General features: G+C 32.1%; 1 protein-coding gene across 5 annotated transcripts in view; it reads left to right on the top strand.

Moving 5' to 3' along the window:
• KCNT2 (potassium sodium-activated channel subfamily T member 2) overlaps window positions 1-24,086 on the top strand; it is a 431,161-nt gene that overhangs the window by 390,907 nt on the left and 16,168 nt on the right. For all 5 annotated transcript variants that reach the window (XM_036919693.2, XM_036919691.2, XM_036919695.2 and 2 more), the window contains 2 exons: window positions 170-298; window positions 17,513-17,813. In XM_036919693.2, the coding sequence (XP_036775588.2) occupies window positions 170-298; window positions 17,513-17,813 (430 nt within the window). The remainder of the gene's footprint in view (window positions 1-169; window positions 299-17,512; window positions 17,814-24,086) is intronic.

Genomic DNA, 24,086 nt, shown 5'->3' with positions numbered 1-24,086 from the left:
TAAACCCCAAGGATAAGCTGAAGTATAGTGCAATAAATACATCTAAATATGTGGATAAGCAACTTGAGGTTTCAAAATATTAATAAACTTGCCTTTAAAAAGTAAAAAATAACCACTGGATTTTTATTTCTTAAAAATTTAATATGTAAATAATTCATATATATTACAGATGAAAATCACTGAGGATGACTTATGGATCAGAACTTATGCCAGACTTTATCAGAAGTTGTGCTCTTCTACTGGAGATGTCCCCATTGGGATCTATAGGACTGAGTCTCAGAAACTTACTACATCTGAGGTTTGGAAAAAATCAAAATACTCCAGTTTTAATGTTTAACCTTATTGAATACAGACATTCCTGCTCTTGGAATCAGATTCTGAAAAATATCATAGAAAGTGAAAAATAATGCTGTCTGAATACAGAGTGTCTATCCTCAGAAGCAAAAAAACTTATTTGTTTTAATAAACTATGTCAGCATGTTACAGAATATTGTTAGCTAAGGACTATTCTACAATTTGGGAACTTTGGGCTCTGAATGCCTTCTGTAGATGTACGATTTCACATATCTAGAAGATTGTCAGGCAGCAAATTAATTCCAAGAAACCCTCTGACACATGAGAAAAGTTCTCAGGGCATGCAATCTAGCTTTCTAACATACTCCTCAAAACCATATATTAGCATTTTGAAGGAAGCAAAACAAAGGTAGTAAGCAATGAAACTCACATTCCTCAAACTCTAGAATAAATCCTACTCTGAAGTGAAGAAAAAACTCTAGTAGTGGTACCAGACCTTCCCAGAGGAAAGCTAAAGTATATTAAGGTGGAACAAAATTTCTTATGGTTGCATATAGCTGAAAACATACCTGCACTTTGATTTGGTCCTATATGCAGTTCTAAATAATTTTTATATCCTTAATAAATCATTACCTTTTAAATTAGAATCATATGAATAAAAATTTTTGATACACTATCCTACAAATGCTTACAAGATTAATATAAATTACAATTCATATTCTTGAAATAGTTTTCTTCTTTATATATCTCAAAGTTACTAGAAATTTTCATTAGCCATCTCTTTCCCTGTATGCAAAATTAACTCAACAATAAGGCTCAGATCAGTATATGCATTTTAGTTATCCATATAGTCATTAAATCATCTTGTGATAAAATCAATGAATCCATGTACCGAAAAAAAGAGCTTTTTAAAAAGAGAGTGTAAGAGTGATAGAGTAGAATTTTTTTCCTTATTAAAATTTATAGTTTGACGTTAAGTATTGTTGAGGTCAGAAGGAAATTGTTTTTCTGAGGTGCTTTTTGGTGGTTTCATCGCAGCTTCAGGAGTCCTAAAGGGAGCTCTACTGCCATCTCTGCTGTTGAACCCAAGTTCACTGTTGACTGTTGTCCCCGTGGTTCACACCACAAAGAGCAATACCACGTCAGAGACAATCAAGAATGACTGACAGGAGAAACATTCCAGACAGTTAAATATGTAAGATAGTTTGATCAGATATGCCTAAAATTTTACGAACACTGGATCCAAAAAATTATTATTTGATTAAAGATTAAGAGAAGACAAATGTTTTCACACCTAAGCAATTAATAATTACTTATCTGAACATGGTAAGTAACAGAAGATTTTCATACAGCAGAGTGTTACGTTATCTTATATACAGGGTCTGTGAATTTGAACATAGTAAATTTTGCCTTTGATCAAGTCCATACCCATGCCAGTCATTTTATATTATTAAGGGATTTTGTTGTATGCTGTTTAAAGTATAGGTAGGGAAAGGATAATTGAGTATTTGTACTGCCATCAAAGAGCATTTAACATTACATTTTGGTCAGGTCTTCCCATCACAAATAAAGATCACCTCAGGAAATGCTTATATAGCTAAAACCTCTAGCTAATATGAAAAGCATGCATCTTTGGGAAGATAAAAGGAAACTGGATTAAGTAAAGATGGTATCTTCTGTTTTACTGTATTGAATTCATCTTAGCATACATACTTTTATCTAAAGTTTGTATTCTACTTATTGAAAATAAATTGAGGTAATTTAAATAATTAAAGATAAAAATAGGACCATCAAGAATTTTTACAACAAAATATATTAATGGGGGCAGAGAAATTAATGTTACCCTAAGTCTAACATGAACTGACTGTCATAGCTGTGTCAGAATTTTACTTTACTTTCCTGGCAAATAAGGCAAAAATAAAATTGTTGAGTTATATAGTAATTGTAGTCTGATACATGAAAAAATGAAAATCGATCTTGAGAAAGATTTCTTTTTCCTGGCCACTGTTAAAACAATTAACATACTATGTGCTTCTCTATTCAAAAGGTTTTAGATAACATGTAGAGTATCTACCTTCAATCATAGTTTCACAAATTGCAAAAGTGCCATTAAAGTTAATATCTCTTACATTAATCTTTTTATTTAAAAAAAAAGAGACAGGCATTAATTACATAGTAACAGTAAATTCATTGAGTTGTGTGTGAAGAGGAAAACATTGTTTTTTCCATGATCATATAAAAACACAGAATAAGAGCTTAGAGGATCTAATGAAATAAAAAATTGGCTCATACTTTCCACCATCTCTTTCAAATATCAGATGGTTAAAGAGAACTCAAGTGTTAGAATTAAAATAATTTATCTTTGCCTCAAATGCCAATTTTCACTTACTTTAATTAAAGAAAGACACCAGATTTCTGGAAGTGGAAACTTATCCAATGATTAGAACCAAAATACCTGGCAGACAGTTGCTTAGATAGCTGTCCAATCTCCATTCTCCCTGCCAGCTCACACACTGTCCCTCAGCCCACACTGGCAAAAACTGGAGGTTGATTCTGTGAAGAAAGTATCCAGGTAGTCTGTAGACTTGGGGACATCGGACACAGTTGAGGGCAATAATACCACAATAAATTCAGGGGGCTAAGTGAAAAGATACATTCTGTACACTTTGTCCTTCAGCAGTAGGTTGGGTAACTTGGAAGAGCCTTCCCCAGGGAATCTGGCTGAGCCAAGTGAAAAGGCCTAAATATGCAGACATGGGAGATCATTTAGTTCAATAATCCAGCCAGATCACCATGAAATTCACAGCAAAAAAGAATCTTATATGGAGCTATCAATCAACTTTCTAGACCTTACTCTTAAATATGAGGAGATAACTAAAAATTCATTATTTTAACAAATAACATGAAATAGAGACTCCAAAATAAACAAACAGGAAGAAGAGACAAATCAGGCAAAACAGATCATTAAGAAGAAGAAAATTTCAAAACATAAAGACTTCTACCCCTAAGAATTTACCCAAAAGAAATGAAAATATATCCACATAAAGACTGGCACAGGAATGCTCTTAGCACTGTTCATAATAGCTAAAAAATTTAGAAACAACCTAAATGTCCATCAATTTGTGAATAGAGAGACAAAATGTGGTATACCCATACAGTGGAATACTACTAGCAATAAAAAGAAACAAGCTACTTACTTGTGCTGCAACTTGGATAAATCTAAAAAAAATTATTGTTAAATGAAAGAAGGCAGATGCAGGACACCACATATTGTATGATTCCATGTATAGGAAATTTCACAATAAAGTGAATATATACAGACAGAAAGTAAATGAGTGACTGCTGAAGGTAGGGGAAGGTGGAGGGAATGGGATGGAACTTACTGGGGTGACGTAAGTATTCTAACACTGACTTAGGGTGATGGTCATACAACTTGGTAAATTTACTAGAATTTTATACTTAAATTGGCTAGATTATATGATATGTCAAATATATATTAGCAAAATTATATATTGAAAAGCTATAGTTAATGTTATCAGGAAGATAAGATTTTGTAAGAATAAAACAGAAGAGCAAAAGGCTATATTTTTAAAGGAACATTCAGAAAATAAAGAAGTTTTGGGAATTGAAAATATGTTAGCAGGAGTGAAAAAGTTCATGTCATAAAGTTTTTCAAAAAACTAGAGCAAAAATTCAAACATGGAAAAAAGTAAAGAAAAGATATTATTAGAGAACTGGTCCAGGAGTTCTAAGAGCTGAATTATAAGATTTCCATAAAGAGGAAATGCAGCAAAATTGAAAAAAATGATAATGTAATAATTTAAGAATAATCTCAGAATAGAAGTATTAGTTTTTAAATGGGAATGGTTGCCATGTGTAATGGCATCAGAAAATTCAGAACATCGAAGGGAAGGAGAAGGTGGGGGAAGAGAACAAGGGGTAGGTCACACTGGAAGTGTTACTTGAGATTTCTCAGTAGCAGCACTACAAGCCAAAAGACAATGGAACAATGCCCTCAAGGTTTTAAGGAAATATCATTTCCAAACTAGAATTCTATATTCAGCCCAAACTATAAAACTTCCTGTGTAAGAGTAGGATAAATATTTCAGGATTTTCTCCAAAAATATTCTTCCCATAACTGCTTACTCCCACCAAGAAGAATGAGTACACCAAGGAAGAGATTGTGCTGTTCAGGAACCCAGGTGGTTTAATGGAAAACAGTCAACAAGTCATGAGGCCAAGACAATCCCCGGAAAGGCAGAAAGGGCTGCCTAATGCAGGTCAGAAGGCTGCAGATTTCTTCAGAGAGAAGAAGATGAAATCTATAGCGTACCTGATCTGTCTCAAAGTCTTGAAGGAAGATTAGACAATTGCCAAAGAGTTCAGGATGAATTACTAAGCACACAGCTAATTAAACAATTAATAAAATAAGACAGTTACTAACTCAGAATACAAAATCACCACCATCACCAAGAAAAAATATGCAGTCAATGAATATAACCATGTTTCCTATATTGCTTATCTTCAAATTGTACTTAGTCAAAATATGCCCTGAATTTTGATTTAACCAAAATTATACTTAAACTATTTTGAAATGCTGGTAGGTGGCAAAAGTACTGGAATAAGTGGAAAAAACCATTAATTCATCTCTTCCAGAGTGGGAAATCAATAGATAAAAGCAGAAACTGAAAAAAAACTATTGAGCATGTTATATAGAAACAGAGTGATAAAGACCAAGGTATCTAGTTAAAAGAAATAAAAGGGACTATGGTGGGAGCTGCTATTTTTCAAAGCTAACCATGACATTTTGTATTTAAACTATGTATTTATAACTAATAAAAACGACTAATATATTTATATCTATAAAGCAGATCATTTCTTCAGATCATACTTTCAAGTAAATTCTATCCTATTCTTTGAAGAATATTTTGTTAAATGCCAACATTTCATATAAAAATGTAGCAGGAAGGCCTTGCTTCATTGTTATTTCAGAGTTAAAAAAATACATTTTAAAAGCAGATGAAGTTTTTTATGTCATATACTTTTCTAGTCTGTCTTCAGTATCTTCTCATATTCTATGTGGAGAGAGAAAGTCATTATAAGTCATGTCACTGTGTTAGCTGTGGGATCAGGGTTAACACTGGATAATGTACCAGAAATCTTTGAGAAGACAGTGATGATAAAGAATATTCAGAATTAAAACTGTAAAATGTACAAAAACCTGGAGTAGCATCTCAGGTTTTTTTTGGTGGGCTACATATTTGTGGAAGTGCATGCAGTGAGTGGAAATCAGTCCAGGAAAGTAGTGGGCAACTACTTTCTGCCCCTTTATACCTACTCATTTATCATCATGCTACTTCTAGCACCATCTATCGCATATAGTTAAGGGAATGTGTATGAACCTCAGACTCTCCTGGTCCATAAAACAAATACAGGACAGGAAAGGACTCATGCTCCTCTCAGTGACAAAGAATGTTTCCATCTGCAATCCTGAAATACAAAAGTCCTCAGCTCATCTGGTGGCAGAACCTGACTTGAATTGTGAGATTATTTGCAATGTTTATTATTTCACTTAAAATGAATATTCATAGTTTTCATTGCAGAAATATTACTTTTTCAAATTATAAAATACTGCCGAATACTGATGAGGGGTATTACCTACCATACAGTACATGATATACTACTATCTTTCCAAAACATGAAACATTTTGAATTAATAAACACATTTGTTCCTGTGGTTTTTTGGTAAGAACATGTGGAATTGTATTTGCCTCCACATTCTCACTGCACTGAAAAATCACATTTGCTTGAAGTATACTATAACCAATGAAAATTTTACTAGAAATTAAAAAAAGATTATTTTAAAGCATAGTAAAGTACCATACCTTTACAATGCACACAATAAATTTGTGGTATATGTTACTCTGATTGTTGGTTATCTTCATAGTCAATTGATCCCATAACTTTAAAAAAATGTGCCTAACGGAGTAATCATTGTCCCATTTATCAATCATTACTCTTTACTATTAAATTGTGATATCATATTTTAATACATTATTAGATTATTAGTTTACATTTAAAAAATCATGTTAATAAGATTATTTTAATGAAGATTACAATAGAATAGTTTAAAAATTTTAACTCTTCATTCTCTGCCATTAGTCACTAAAAATGTTTTTATTCCATTGGGTCAAGTGCTAAGAATTCTGAGACAAACGGTTTCAAAGAGCCTGTACTCAAATGTTTACTATGGATTTTTTTGTATTTGTAACAAGTTAAAATGTTAGACAGTGAGTTGGACTTCAGTTATATTACACCAAAATTGTAACTGAAAATTTTGCTTCAACCTATTGAAAAATGAACAAAATATTATTCCTTAGAATGGAAGAATAAGATAGCATGATTTTTATAACCCTAAATATTTAACGGTTATATAATGAGTTGGGTAGATCATTTTTAGACACTATAGCCAGTATGAAAGCTCAGAATATTTCCATAAATTTCATTAAATTTATACATGGGGAAACAACTTTGTTATAATACCTAAACTTTAAAATAATAAAGATATTGAAGCCAATAACAATTATTGAATTTAAATAACTATGTCAAATATTCTGTCATGAACAATGTTTCATGAGCTCGTTAATTGTTTTGTTTCCTTCTACTAACTACACTTTTTCTTTCTATCAAACCTTAGAAAGACAATTTAGCAAAGAAAAAATTTAACAAGAACAAGTTTCTGGTAAACTTTAAAAATAATAGCTTATTCTTTACCTAAGTTTATTCAAAAGCCCTATAGTAAATAATCAAACACATAACTGGATTATGTGTTATGTGGGGATTTGTCATAGTTTGTCCTTGTTGCTGACTGTCCTATGCATGTATTGTTTAGTCATTGTTTAAATTATATATTGTGTGTTTTTTCCTCCCTTTGTGTCAGTCTCGAGAAACAGCATCGCAAGTAAGTATTCTGTTGGTCTCCCTTTCTTCAAACGGTTTAACGTATGAATTCAGAGCTGTTAAAGGAAAAGAATATGAAAGATTAAATTCAGTATTTCATATTTTAAAATAAAACCAATTAATTAAGCTGAAATGTTATAAATGCTGTATTTTCAAGTTAGTTTTCAATCCTCATAGATTTTCAGTTCTAGTAGGATTGCAAATTCATTTTGCCTGTTTGTCTTCAAGTTATATTCATATATTAATTCAACCATACGTTTTACTGTGTAGTGTCATTCCAGCTGGCACGTAAGCACTACAGGTTGTCTGTCCTTGAGCAACGTGCCTCCTTCAGCGCAATCAGCTGGGGCCGGAAGGGAATGGGGGAGTCACGTGATATAAGACACACCCTTGAGTTTCTTCATATGCAGGCTGGTCCCCTGGAAAGGGTTATGGGAATAATAGGACCTATGGTGGATTTCTTCTCTATACTTTTTAATGTTGAATTTAATCTTTAATAGGTTTAATTTACTGTCAAGAAGAAGTCATCAGTTTAATGTTTGATAACATCAAACTATGTTAATAGTTGATTTGGTACAATAAAAATAAACTTCTTAATATTATGTATGTGTACAAATACTTTTTCTATTTCTAAAACCTTGATGTTATCTTCATGTGATTTGCGTTTCTTATTTTATTTTCCATTTTCTTCATATAAACTATGACAAATAATTATCATTATGGTCTTAGTACTTATCACAGACCCCCAAGCATTAACTAAGGAAACCAGTAAAAATATAAACTTTCAGCTTTAAAAATTGCATTTTGAATGCCAAAGCAATGGTAAAATCAGCCCATTAGTGTAAAATTTAGATGCCAGAGTTACCAACTATAAACACGAGTCTATTTTTGAGCTTGTTGAATTTTGGAATAAAGTTCAGGTAATCAGAATATCTAAATTTTTGATGTAATGACTGTTGTTTTCCCAAATCATAGGTTTGACTCCATATAATAAATGCAAATTATGTTTATTAAATTATTTTGGACATCTTAAATTAATTTAAGTTTTATAATAATCATTATAATTATTAACTATAATATGTAACTCTAGTTATATGTAGTATAACTAGAACTCTAGTTATGCTATACATAATCTATAACTCTAGTATATATTTAGATATGTTATTTTTCCCATATAGTAAACCCAGTGAAATATATTAAATATTCACCAAGGAAGATTCACTTTGCATTCTGTGAATAACGTCTTAAAGCTGCACCTCCTGACCTTCTTCATATCACGGTGCAAATAGAAAATAGTAATGTTTGTTTGGAATGAAGTTGCCCAGGGGTTTCAGCTACTATGGCTACCTGCAGGCTGAGAAAATTAAGATTTTAGCTCAATGCAGAACTTTTCTCTGGCACATACTAGGTTTGGGTATTTCATCTTAAATGTTTAATGGTTGGTTTATTAGGGTAAGCTTTATAGCGCTTTGAGCTCAAATGAGATCAACCATTTCTAAGGTTTTAAATGTACAACAGTTTTTCACCTGGCCTGCTGCACAGATAAGACTTCAAGTGCGTTGCATTAGCATGTGTGATTTCATGCAACATCTCAGGGACACATCACAAGCGAAGCTGCTTCTCTGAGTCTTTCCAAAGGGATTCCCAGGTCTGAGTTCAGACCCGGCTCCGCAGTGTTTGAAGCGGTCAGGATTCACTCTACACCGGAGAACAAAGTTTCCTTTTGGCTTAAAACTTTATAGTTTTATGCTTGGAAGTGGAGTTACAGGTTTTTGACAATATAGAGGTTTTTTAGACAATATTTTTTGACATAGTTATAGGTTATAGTTCTGTATGTTGATTCACATGTTCTATACTTTTTATTCAAATGTGAAACAACACTTCATCTGCTTAAGTCTTCCACTGTAGGTGTGCTTCTTATAATCTTTCTTATGAAGAACAAAAACAGTAATTGTACTTTGGATAGGAAGATGTTTATCTTTGTAACTCTTGTTGTTTATTCTACAATTTCCATCCTTTCAAGATCTAGTTTTTTTTTTTTAACTCTCTATCCTCTTTTCCTTTCCCTTCAAATATGTGCAGGTTTCCATAATTCTACAGAAAAAAATTTCCCCTTTTATTCTATTTTTTCTCATTTAACTCTTGCTTTTAAATTCTGAGAAAAATTCATATACACTGTGCATTCTATTCGTTATCCATGTCCTCCACAGCGTCTCACTAGCACTTTATTAATCCTTCTCTTTCATCACTAAAAATCTCTTTGAACCAAAATCGTTGGCATTTTAAATTAGTTTTCATTTGCTTAAATATCTTATAACTCTTAACAGGGTTCATTATCTCCTACATCTTAAAATTATTTTATCTTTAGTTTTCATATTATAAATTATTCTCATTTACCTGTTTTCACAGGTTTATTTCTTAAACTATCAAGAAGCATTAGCCTCTTTCTGCTGTTCATTTTCCACCTATAGCAGCTCCTCTTAGATCCTGTTCTGATGCCACTCAGGAAGGCTTGTCCCGCCCTTGTCCCTGGGAGCGTCTGGAACTCAGGTCCCCAGGAACAGAGGCACAACAACGATCCTTCCTTACTCCTCTTCCTTGCTGTCCCTGTAACAATAAGTATTATTTATGACATGTATATGAGAAGGGGAAAAGCTATAGCGAGAATTATTTGATAAAATTAATCACCCATTCCATTCCCTGAAAAATATTTCTCCCTTGGCCTCCATGATAATCAACTTTTCTATTGTGCCTTTGTCTCCTTTCCTAGGACTGGGTTTCATCCTTAGTTTCCAGAAAGAGTTCTGTTATCCACCTGATGGGAGGGTAAGCTTCACTGCGATTAGGCTTTCCCAGGCCATTAATCTGGGCCCCTGAACAATGCTAAGCACTTTGTTATTTTATGTAGTGGTAACAAGCTAATATGGCAGACAATATTACTCACATTTTTAAATGAGCAGAGATTTAGACACATTAGCTTGACCAAGGTCACAAACTTAGGAAGTCGCACACCTGATTTTAGAGTTTATTACTATCTGACACTGGAGACTCTTTTTTAAATTACTAGATCTCACTGCAGCAGTCTCCACCAAAATTTCTGGCCACCTCACTCTTTTTCACCATCTGCTTTGAGTTTCACAAAATGCTTTTTTGGGACTCATGCAAGGGAAGTGGCACTTGAGCCATAACCAGGCACTTACTAAAGCTATGTTTATACTCTCTTACTCTTTTTCTACACTTGGCCTCAAAACATTCATTGTATTTTGTTGTTTCCATGAATATCTCTGTGTTCTATGTTTATGATGGCAAGTTTTGTTTTCTGCCCTAGTTGTTTTAATTCCTAAAAGTGAAGAATAAGCTAATTATCTGCATGATCCTTTCCATCTTATTGTCTACCAGAAATGCTAATATTGAGTATATTAGGCACTAAATACACTCATTTAGATGCTTGGAATGTATCAGTAAATACATAAAAAGAATTCTCACCACTAAAATAGGAGGCATTCAATAAATGTTTAATGTAAACTTCAGAAAGCTGACATGAAAATTTCATGTCTGTTCTCAAATGTAATACTTAGTGGATTTACTATATCTAAATTGTCTTCCCTTCAATGTGTTTCATAGTACAGATAGATTAATAATCATTTTCCTTAGTTTCTTCACATTATACAGGATGCATATATTTGATGCCTGTTATATCGAGTCAAATTTCTTGGTGTTAGATTTTAAACTACTCTATATTCTAGCCATTCTTTATTGACAGTCCTACTGTCTCTGTTCCTGGTATAAATAATTTATGCAGCTATTTTGCCAGACCAAATGAGCCCTGGACTTAGTACTGAATGATCTGGATTTAAATGTTGGCTCTTTCTTTTTCTAGTTGTGTGTGAAAATGGTCTATTTTCAGCATATAGCAGACTGAGGTAGGGGAACATGTTAGTATCACTTCACATGTTAGAAAAAAGGCAGGAAGTGTTAAGACAGCTAACGGCAAACAATTCTGTAACAAAGTGCATAGAGTACATAGGACTTATTTCATTGTTTTTCACTGCTTTATTATTTTTGAGTGGATGATGCTGCCTTAGAAAACTTTGTATCAATACACTTAAATTTATAAATAAAATAATAGTAAGCATTCCTATGACTTGTATAAATACCTTGTAATCTTAAATGCATTCTAATTTATATACACTTACCACACACATACACCATGAGTCTAAGCTCATCTATAATTTCCTTTCATTTTCTCTCTTACAGAAATTTTATTCTTGAATCTTTTTCTTACTTTATTTTGTAATTCTTTGGAAAATATTTTCTATCCCTGATTCTTATTTTGTTAATTTCCAACCTCAGGAAAGCATTTCTTACATTATTTACAAACTTTAACTTAATAATAATCTCAGTGGCATGCTTAATAGCAAGAAGCTATTTAAATGCATCCAATCTGTTTGACTGAACTCAACTACAGAGTCATGTGCTTCCCTCCACTCAAAATCTTAAACTGCACGGACGTCTTTCTTTTACTTTGCACTGTCATGGGAAGCAAATTAGACTTCAGTCACAGGTCCTTGTTGAGTGGCTCATAGAATTTACAAAATTAGAACTAAATGGAAAACTATAAAGTCTGAACTAATTCATTTAGGTCTTCATAAGGGAGTGGTGATCTGTAAACAACAGTATACTTTGGTCAGTGAAGCTGTTTTATTCTTTACATAATAATGTGAAAATTTGTATCTGCCAAATCTTACATCATTGTATCTATTCTTTAATTCAGGCATATATAATAGAAATTTCCTTTGCACAGACTCATTTATCCATAACTGGCATATGCTTTCAGGCAGTGGTTCTCAAATACTGGAAAAGAGAAAAGGATTATGAGTGTGCGTGTGTGTGTTGCGCATGTCTTGGGTGTGGTGGGATTGGCGCTGTGCTCGGATGAGAGCTGCCGTAATGGTTTTCCATAGTTAGTGACTCCAAGGATGGGATTCAAGAATATAAAGAGGGATGAAAAAAGTTAGATTTTCTGGGCTTATGCTAGCATTATGACAATTGAAACCTCTGTACATTAATTATTTCTGAATGATAGCTTTGAAGACTCAGGGAAAAAAATAACCAAAAATGTGAGAAATAATATCGAGACAATAAATAAGCTAAGTTTAAAATTCTACAGAGACTAAAAAAAAGCAAAGATTTAATTAGACGCACACAAACCACATGCACACCACAAAATCAAGTCACCAAGTATGTATAATTATGCAACTTAATGTGTATATGTAGAACAAACAAATAATTAAAAAGGACATTTAATTCAGAAATATAATAGTAACTAGGTTTGATTTTCTTTAAGGGATAATAATAGAAAGGTAGGTGCTAAATAGGAGAGAGAGAGAAGAAAAGAGTGTTCGACAGCAGTGGGAAGCTAATAGTGTGTGTTTGTAGATTATCTAACTATCTCAAAATAAGCTGTAATAATTTTTCATTTGGACATAACATTAAATTTTGACTTGTAAAGTTATGGATCGAAATGGTGAGTTAGTGGAGGTTCCATCTACTGTAAGTCAACTTTATATTCATAGAATCATAGATGAAATATACCTAAGAGAACATGTAAATGAAATACCTTATTTTTAGTTAAGGAAAATGATAAAAAAAGATTGAAATAATTTTTGTTATTCCACCAAATGATTAGCTTTAAAGTAGCTATTCTTTGAAACTGAATTTTTGAGTAACTATGTAGCTTTAGAATTCACATCAGTTTTACTACCAGATTCTCATTTTTATTTTTATTAGGAAAACCAGCCTAAGTAGTATTATCACTGTTTTTTGAGAAACTCGTTTTTTTTCTCAAAGTCATGAGGTATTAGCCTGAATGATTAAAAATATAACTTTACATTTGATTCCAAATTAAGAATTTTTTAGACTACAATATTGCTTATTCTCTAATTATCTCTGTGATTCTGAAAATATGTTGAACATATACATCTAAATACAATGTAACTAGTTATTTTTATGTCTTCTTAATCACAGACTAAATGAACTTATTAAAATGGGCCTTTATGGAAAATGAAGAAACATCTTTCTGTGGATTTTTTTTAATAAAAAAGAAATTTCCATGGGACCCAAAATAGCCAAGGTACATGTGGATTTAAATTTAGATGATCTCTCACATATTCTTAAAATTTAACCTTCCATTCAGGAAAACCAATAGATAGTAATTCTTTTATAAAATAAAGTAACATATCTTCAGTGATTTCATTTTCCTCTGTGTTCTTTGGAAGCAATTCAGAATGTCTTCCATCATAAATCAGCACCATTTATGTTTACTATAAAACTACTCTAAGGGAGTCATGAATAGAGACTATAAATACTTATTTTCAAAGTACTGGGTGAATTGACCTACTTTAAAATACCTCTTTGTTCTACAGATTCTCTGCAACCTATGACATGAATAAAATCCATGAAATGGAGGAGCTGAATTGCATCATTTCGATGTGTGTGTGTGGAGAGTGTGGAAAAGGATGTTTGATATATTTTGTGAATCTGACACTTTCTACCTGTCTGAAAACAGTGAAAATAATTAAGCTTTTAAGGCATAAGAAACATTTTCTCATTTAAAAGTATTCAGTTCTTATTTTTGTGAAGAAGTGTTTTAGCTTTTTTTTCAATCATATTATTTTATAAGCATTTGAAAAGTAATATAACTTCAATAAAATGATAACTTTTTTATAATAAAATTTTAGGAGCAACTACAGGAATTTTTCATTTCCTTATAACTATATAGATATGATATCAGAAACATTTCATACAAAATATGTGTCTTAGACCATTTGGGCTGCAATAGCAAAATTCCACAGGCTGGGTAGCTCATAGATAACAGAAATGCATCACTGGTGGTTCTGGAGGCTGGAAGTCTGAGAGCAGTGTAGCAGCACGATCAAGTGGGGACCCTCTTCTGGTTTATCCTTACATGGGGAGAGGCACTAGGGGGCTCTATGGGGTGTTAGAAGGACACTAGTCCCATTCATGAAGAGTCTAGCCTCATGACCTAATCACCTCCCAAATACTCCATTATCCCTGGGGGTTAGGATTTTAACATATGAATTTTGAGATGACACAGATATTCAGATTAGACCATAACAATATGCTCATTCTCATAAACATTAGTATTAAATCTTGATTTTTCAAGTTAATAATTAGGCTTCTGACAGTAAGTACAAAAAAGTCAAACTAGAGTCTTCCCATTATTCATAAATATGGTAAAGAAAAATTTGTAGACGCAGTGCAGCATAAGACATCTTCACTTGCACTTAAATACCGATCTTTTCTTCAGATTCATAAAACTTTAACTGAGGAAATGTTACCCCCAAGAATTTTTTTTTATATCACCTTGATTGCTTGTAAAATATAGTTGCTGATAGGAAAACTACCTCTAAAATATTTTGGGGAGCCATTTTTTTTCATAACCATTTTTCACTTTTGCATAACCCCTTTTAATTATTTCTCTTTCTTTTCTCCCCATTTACTGTCTTTTCACACAGGATCATGAGCTATAATATTAACTAATATTTATTAAGCATGTGTTGAGACAGGTACTATATTATGCACCTTTCATTTATTATCTCTTAAATATCTATAGAAGAACACTTTGGACAAAGTAAAACATAATTACCATTTTTCAGATAGGGAAATGGGATAATCTTAAAGGATTTAAGTTATATAACCAAGAAATAGCTGGTAAGTGGTGGAAACTGTTTAGATCCAGATCTGTCTGTTGCCAGAACTCTTGCTTTAAGCCACTCTGTCACTCTGACTCTAAGTTCAGGAAAGGTCCTACAATAAAGGCACTCTTATGTATCCCAGCATTGTGCTATTCCCACTAGATCATGATATCATGTTCAGGACACAGTAGAGTTACAAGATGATGAAATGACAAAAGGAAAGTATATAAATGGGTCTTCTTTTAAAACATACAGGCCCATTGGGATTAATCATTCTTAATAGGATATATGTGGAAGTTTACAGTGGACAAACTTTTTTTTACACTAATGTACTGCATGAATTTCTACAGCATTTCTATGAGGTAGAAGAAGGGTTTTATAATTCTCATTTTACATAAGGGTTAAGCGCTTTTGTCGTGGGAACAGAGCTTTATGTTGTCACTTTAGATTTCTTAAAATTAACCCCCAAGTCCTTCCAATTCCTTTTGTCTGTAGTTAAACTGAAATATACAAAGAGATGTAACCTATTTTATTTAATTATTGACAAGGCCTTGTTATTCCTATGGATTTTATGCATCAATCATGATGTTCCCCTCCATGGGGAATTTTAAACTGATCAAAATGATAGTGTTCTTTAGCAAATATATACATAAGCATCAGTTCATATTTTAGATGTATACCTGATGCAATTCTCAGTACACATAATTTTTAAAAAAATTCATCAAGACAAATAATGTTTCATCCCCTGCTTGGGAAATAAGCGAGTCTTAATGTCTCCCCTAAAATATTTGTTAGCTTTTGGTTCTGCAACTTTACAACATGTGATATTATGTGAGCATAATATCTTCAGTAATTATTTGGTCTGGCAAGATTACTAATTTCACCTGAAAATGAACTATTACAGGGACATATGACTAGAAAGATCACTTCAAATAAATGTAAGATTGTGATTAACAGACTTTTCAAACCATGTGTCTAAATATGAATGAACTAACTTGTTTTCATTTTTGCTATAAAGTGTTTATAAACTGAAACTATGGGACAAAGATTGATACTGGTGGCTTATATTACTCACTCAAGGGCTTATGTAGTTTGCTTCCACACAGATGATTTTTAGTATATTCTCAAGTAGGTGAGATTAGAATAAATTGTTTATAAAGGTATCCATTGTTGCCAAACCATGGTATTAAACACTAATAATTCTAACTTAAATTATACAGTTAAAAAAGTTATCTAAAATTTTTAAATGGAAGTTTTCTTATCATGAAGCTATGAAGGTTAAAAAATTATTTTTGTTATTTTCTGATTCAGTACTGTTTTGAAACAAATATGGATGAATATTTATACTTCTCATTGAATTTAAGTGTGACATAATTTCATAGCTTGCCACTGGGAATTGTATGTAAGGCCCTGAACTGAGCTGCCATAATTTATATTCACTTTCAAAGGATTTTATTAGATCTGCCTATTGACCTTACTTAATTTGTTAATTTAAATTCAATTACTTTGAAAACCAGCAACATGTGCCTGTTATAGCTGAAGCTCAGACTTTCCTCCATAGGAGGGAAACCCAGTTAGCAGATTCATGAATGCTGCTTTAACATGCAGTAAAAATCAGGAAGCTGTTGGTTTGCATGTGCATGCTTTTAGGAAGTAGGGTTTTCTGCTTGGATCAATATTGCATTTCATATCACTTCCTGTTATGAGAAGCAACAATTTTGAAACAGGAAGCTTTTCTTTATTAAGGGCCTATAATCAAAGGTAAGCTTCTTACTTTAAAATTAGATTTAGTAGCAAAAGAGTAAATCAGAATAGACCTATGAGTCCATTGTTTTTTTCCTACTATGGAGAATAGCCTACTTTATTTGTGATTCTAGGATACATTGTGAAATATTAATTTAACAACGCATTATCACTTAAAATATAGAGAACAGTTCCTGAAATGTTTTAATATTTTAATCAAAAAACATTTTATATGGTGAATAATTAATGCATGCATAAAACAAAAAGTGCCTGTTGTTTTCTTCTGGGTCATGAGGATAAAAAAATTCACATTTTATAAAGTTCATTCCAAAGTCATCTTTAGAAAGAGCAGTAATTTCAATACCTTTATACACATGACTGATTTCAATATAAACCAATGTTCATAACCTCTATTTAAATTTCATGTGAAACCCTTGTGGTAGATTTAGAAAAGTCCATTACATAGACTTTATTTGAATAAAATTATAAAATATCTAGGTTTTTTGTTTGCTAGCAGTCTCAGGATAACTTTGATGCATTAAACTAAATCCTTTCATATAAACATATTGGAGAATGCAAAGATATTTTATCTGGCTTATATATCAGTTCAGAAAAACGTATTTTCTAATAATATTTTTAATAACAGAAAATTAGTATCAATGATGTGAATTTTGCTCATACTGTGAAAATGCTCCAGATATATATAAGTATCCCAAGATACTAGCAAAAACTATTAGTATAACTCCAGGCTACATTTATTTCTAAAATCTAATTTTCGATGTCTATTTCCTTTAAAGTCTCAAATATCTATTAGTGTAGAAGAGTGGGAAGACACTAAGGATCCCAAAGAGCAAGGTCATCACCGAAGCAACCACCGCAACTCCACGTGCAGCGACCAGTCCGACCACCCCCTGCTGCGGAGGAAGAGCATGCAGTGGGCCCGGAGACTGAGCAGAAAAGGTCCCAAACACTCTGGTAAAACCGCTGAGAAAATGACCCAGCAGCGACTGAACCTCTACAGGAGGTCAGAAAGACAGGAGCTTGCTGAACTTGTGAAAAATAGAATGAAACACTTGGGTCTTTCTACAGTGGGATATGGTATGCTCTTTAAAAATATTGTACGATACGGACTTGTGATTTCTTGCCTTTAGCCATTGCATAGTTGTTTCTAACTTAGTAAGTCAAAAGTCACATTTTTGTTTCGCTGGGACTAGCGACACATATCTAATATCCTACAAAAATTATGAAGTGCTAAAAAATTTAAATATTTGCTTATTTCTCTAGGCACTGTGCTGAACCCATTACTTGAATTATCTTAATTTTAATTTTCACAAATCTCTTATATTTTAAATATAAATTAACTTGCTAATAGTACCGCTGAGATTTATATCCAGTCTGGCTCCAGTCTCTTTTAAATCCTTCCATAAATCACATCTTATTCTAAGGCCTGGAATAAAATGAATTTGAAGCATTAATAAGTAACTAAACGTGTCAAGCATCAGATGAACCAAAACGTTCCTATAAAATTTGTTTAGTTTCTTGTGGTGCAGAAACTAAAGGTCTTCAGAAGCTCTAATTTGAAGCTCAATTAGTGCTTGATTTCATACAGTGTAGATCCCTCTTGATACTTGTTAGGCTTCTATGTTGATCTATAGTTGCAGTATACACAACATAGCACAGCTTAAATAAAAAATGCAAAGACAATTTAAAAATACATAATTTATTACTGTATGAATGTTATTTAAAAAAGAAATTCAATCAACTTAAAAGAAAACCGAATGATAAGATGTTTTGTTTTGTTATATACATGTATATAAAGCAGGTAAACTAGAAGCTGAAATGTCAGAATCATTCAGGTTACGGATAAAATTAATTAATTCTATATTTGCCCCATCTAGTCTTTATTATTAATATCTCAGCTTGAAACAATAGGAAGAAATTTTAATATGAATGTAGAGTTACAGAGAAGCTGTGTTCTTCGAACTAGAAAAGGAAACATATTTATTGAGTACCTACTCTATTCCAGGAACTATGCTAGGTGTTTTATGCATATTTTCTCATTATTCCTTATAACTCTAATTGCATAGGTGTCCCATTTACCTGTCAAGAATTTTAGGCTCCGAGGTTAAAGACCTTGTTCAAAGACGTACAGTTAAAATGAGTCAGGATTTCATATGTAATTAAAATTAATAATTATATTTCACATATGTAGTACAGACTCATCCATGACCAATAATTTTAATATAACCACACAGGTCCTATTAAGAATCAAATTAAAAGAAAAAAATGATCTTCATTTAAAAATATTAATAGCTTCTTGCCAATTTAATGACATTGATTATGATTGTATTTTTTAAAGAACTTCCATCCTATATTTTTGTGCACTTTTGTTAGTTATTACTCAGTTACTTTTCCTTTTTTGAAAAGTTCTAGTAAATGTTCATCCAAGTTCCAGCTATATTTCATGAACATTTTAACCCCAGGCTGGTCCTGTAAGAGGTGGCGGATAACAGTTTGATTCTAAGAGACACAAAAATGCATGAACTGACTGCATGGGGGAAGCGCCAGGGAACAGATTATGTTTTTGCTAATGAAACTTCTACCAGGCACCTTGCATTCAGTTACTCTCTATGGTTTATTTTTTATGTGTAAACATGTTGATTTCTCACAGTAACTCTTACAGAAAGGAAGAATGGATATTGTCCACCTTTCACTTTCTCTTTTCTTCCATATTTTTTCCTCTGTCCATCTCTCTATTAACCCATTCTAAAGCCAGGTATTGGTTACCTCTAATAACGTAAAGATTATGAAAACAGGATTCGGAATCTAACACGTCATGGGCTTCTGGACTTCCCCACATATTCCTAATTTAAGATAATTCACCCATCAAATAGGTATTATTGGGCTGCCCTCTCAGTACCAGGAACTGTTCTAGGTACTGGGAATAAAACAATGACCTGTTCAGGCAAGACTTCTGCATTTGTGGAACTTGTAATCTCGAGCCAGCCAGTAAATTTATTGAATTATTTACCCTATCAAGTCAATTTATCACTATGAAATGGAAATAATATGTAAGTGGTACATACCTATTTGTGCGGACAAACGGGGTAATGAAGATTAATGTGTTTAACCCAGGAGTGGCATTCATTTAGCACCACAGATCTACCACATATCTATTTAGGTACTGTACATCTGTGCCTTATACATAAAAAGTAGGGTTTTTTTTTTTGTCCACCTGAAAAAAAACAAGAACAAATTTTGCACCCTTTGGAGGCAGTCCTGTCTCCATTGAGGATGCACACTTTAAAACAATTATTATTTTGCATGTTTTCCTTCCTTCCTTGAAGGAAAGGGAGTGCCTTGCTCATCTTTTCATCTTTGTATTCTCAAAAATCACACATTTCCTGACATATAGGAGCCCAGTTCACATTGAATGTGTGAGCAGATGGAGTGCTTACCGATGAGAAAACGGTCTCAAATATAAATGATTTACTTGAGTCACCTAGCTTAATACACTTGAGTTAGTACTTGACTCTATATCTTTTTATGTTTCCACAATACCACATGCTCTTCCTACATGATTGTCAATATTTTATAGTGTTTTATAGGTGAAATTACCAAAGGATGTGCCGTACAATGATATGCTATCAATTGTTGACATGTTTTATTCTGACTCTTCAAAAACCATAGGATAAGTTTTTTAACATTTCCTGATATAAGGTCTGTTTCTATAGGTTAGTTTGAATTAATCAGTATGTTCATGCATGAAAATTTGCTGCAGAAATATGATTTTTTTCTGCTATTTCACACTCTGCTGAGGATATTACATAACACACATTATATGCCTAATATTATTTTCTAGATCTAAAAAAAATTAATTTTTGGAACACACCTCTACACAAGGTTCGGGAGATGGAATTTGAGGACGTGCATGTTTTAGGAACTAAAGTGTCAATCTACAAATTCTCTTTGCTTTCCATTTAAATTTTTAAATTTCTTCCATATACTTTTAAAAACATTCACCTGAAAGTTCATGGCATTATACAGTAACTAACTGTGCATTCTTGGCAAGTTACTGTCTCTCTGAACTTCATGTAATTCATCCATAAAATAAGGATAATGAAGTCTTCCCAAAGGGGTATGATGTGAAATAATAGAACATATCTGGAAAAAGATATTTCAATCTATAAACTATACCTCAAATCTGAATAATTATAGTTTTTTTTATTAATAATGCATTATTGTTCAATAATCTATTCAGAATGGCTTTCACATTCACTGAAAAAAAAAAGAAAGGAAGAAATCCTTTTAAATGACAAGGAGGTAACTACAACTACCTTTCATTACCTCTGCTGGAAAGCGTTAGTTTCTTTGTAACATGGTAACGTAACTCTCAGCCATTCTCTTTCTTATGGGAAGGAAATAAGCACAATGAGTGAGAAAGGATTGTTATTCCCGCCCAAAGCACCAAACCTATGAGAAATGTGGTAGTAGTGGTAGTGACAGTAACACCATCAACTTTTATTTTCAGATTTTAATAAACTATTGATAATTTTCATATAAATTTTTAATAAAAATTCCAGGTCACTTGTTAACAAAAAATCAAGTTCCTTTTTCTAGTATAATATTAAACACAATTTTATCCTAAAACAAAACACCAAAGAAGGAAAAGGCACCATAGCTAGGTATTTCTTCTAGAATGTTGTGCAACATTTAGTACAATACTAATGTGCAACATTAGTATTGTAAATAAAATAGAATGTGTATAAATTTTTAAAACTCAATTAATCCAAATATGGCACAGAAGAATAATCTAATATCTGAGATCACTGTAATGACTTCATCAGCAATGTATTATTTCAAAAGAAATTGACACTGTATTTTTATTGTATTTTGAGGTATGCTACATACCTTTTCTAAATATAATAATATTGACACATACAATCAATATTCTGCCAGGACAGATTCCCAGAAAATGGATGATTTTATGTTATTCTGTATTTTCAGAACTGATGCATGCTCCTGATAAAGCAGTCAAAACAGGATACATACATGGTTTGTTACATCTTCTTCTCTACATAGAATGAGAACAGAAGAAAACAAACTCATGTTTTTTTAAATAAATAAAGTAATGAAGCTTTCAAAGGGGGTATTGCTGATTTATAGTAAATAAAAATATTTGGGCAATGAATTTTCCATATCTCCCTAAATTTAAGCTCTAAAGTATTTTTTAATGGAACTCTATTGCAACCTCCTTAGAATATTATTTTTTTTATGGTATCAATATTTTACATAATTTAATACCTTCATTAATTTAATTGCACTTAAATATACATATATTTTACCTATAACTAGAAATTCAAATATTGTGTTTTGGTATATGTGTAAGAAAAATGTGGCCAATTTGAGTAAAATAAAATATTTTTTTCATTGAGAAAAAGATTAGTTGCTTGAGTGAAATTTTTATTTTCAACATTTTTTATGGGCTGTGTATAGTAAAAGAAGAGCAAAAAATAAGCTTTCTAAGTGGATTAAGACAAGAAAAGACTTCCAATTATGATAACTGCCAATGCTCTCAATATAAATAACTAGAAGAAATATAAATCAGTTGTGCGCAGAAACTGGAAAAAAGAAAACCTGTGTATCTTTGTTCCCTGAGGAAAGGGAATCAAGTGAGTTAAGTCTTTTTACAGGCTTGAAATCAAGTAGGTAGACCCCAGAGAAAAAAAATTATGACCTATATAACTAGAAAAATCAACAGATTTTTCTGTATCAAACAGATACAGAAAATACAAATACTAAAGTAATTATTATTTGGTCTACAGTTCAAGATGGTAGATTAAAACAAGAACATGATAAGGAGAGAAATTGAAGATATGAAAGAGACCATGCCAAACTTCCTAGAGGTCAGAATTCATAGTGCAGGACTCAAAAAGAAATGCATACAGGCATATCTTATAATATTGCACTTCACATACACTGCATTTCTTACAAATAAAAGGTTTGTGGCATCCCTGTATTGAATGTCTATCAGCACTACTTTTCCAACAGCATTTGCTCACTTTGTGTTTTTTTTGTTGCATTTTGGTAATTCTTGCAATATTTCAAACTTTTTCATTGTTACTATATTTGTTATGGTGACCTGTGATCAGTGGTTTTGACTCACTGAAAGTTCAAATGATGTTTATCATTTTTTATAATAAAGGATTTTTAATTATGTACTTTGTTTTTTCAGACATAATGTTATCACGCACTTTAATAGTCTTAACTATAGTGTAAACATAACTTTTTATGTGAACTGAGAAACCAAAAAATTTATTTGATTCACTTTAACGCAATATTTGCTTTACTGTGTTGGTTTTTGGAACTGATAGCTCCACGGTATGACAGCACTGGATGGGATTAACATTACAATAGTTATTGCAGAAGAAAATATCAATGAACATAAAGCCATAGCAATAGACTAAACAGACTGTGGGGGTAAGGAGGAGCCTTGTGAAAAATAGAGTATTAGTTACTGGTGAGGCAATATCAAGCAGTCATACAATTAGAGTCCCAGAAGGAGAGAAGAGAATGGATATTTGAAGAAATAATGACCAAAATTTTCCAAATTTGGTGGGAACTCTATTCAAATCTACAAAGCTCAGGGAAAACTCAAGGAATATAAATATAACAAAAATATTCTATGATATGGTATACAAAATTGCTGAAAACTAATACTAAAACACCTCAAATGGAGCCAGAGGAAAAGATAACTTTCTGAAGGGGAACAAATGGCAGCAGACTTGTCAGAAACTTTGCAAACCAAAGAACAATAGAGAAACACCGTCAGAGTACTGAAAAAAAGAAACTTTATACAAAACATAAAAAACATAAAACTTTATACAAAGTAATATCTTTCTAAAACAAAAACAAATAAAAAGTTTTAGACAAGCAAAAACTGAGAGAATTTGTCAGCATTAGATCTGCACAATGAAAAAATGTTAAAAGAAGTTTGTAAGAGAAGAAAACTGATGCCAGGTAGAAATTTAGATCTAAACAAAAGAAATCATAATATTTAGGTAAATATAGATATTTTTCTTTTTTTAAATTTTGTTTGGATGTAACTTGCTGTAACATTGTGAGTTTTATAACATATATAGAGACAAAATGTATGACAATAACAAATAATAGGAGGGAAGAAATAGAAATACAATGCAATAAGGTTGTTACACTACATGTGAGGTGGCATATTATTTAAAAGTAACTATTGATAAGTTAAAGCTGTATATTGTAAACCCTGAAACATGAGACAGCAAACTACATCACACCAGAGATCATATGGCCCAAAAAGTCTGAAATATTTACCATCTGGCCCTTCACAGAAAAAAA

The sequence above is a fragment of the Manis pentadactyla genome, chromosome 19, assembly GCF_030020395.1.
Source record: "Manis pentadactyla isolate mManPen7 chromosome 19, mManPen7.hap1, whole genome shotgun sequence".
Lineage (NCBI taxonomy): Eukaryota > Metazoa > Chordata > Mammalia > Pholidota > Manidae > Manis > Manis pentadactyla.
The sequence above is the reverse complement of the archived record's forward strand: the minus strand, read 5'-3'. Positions and strand labels throughout refer to the sequence as shown.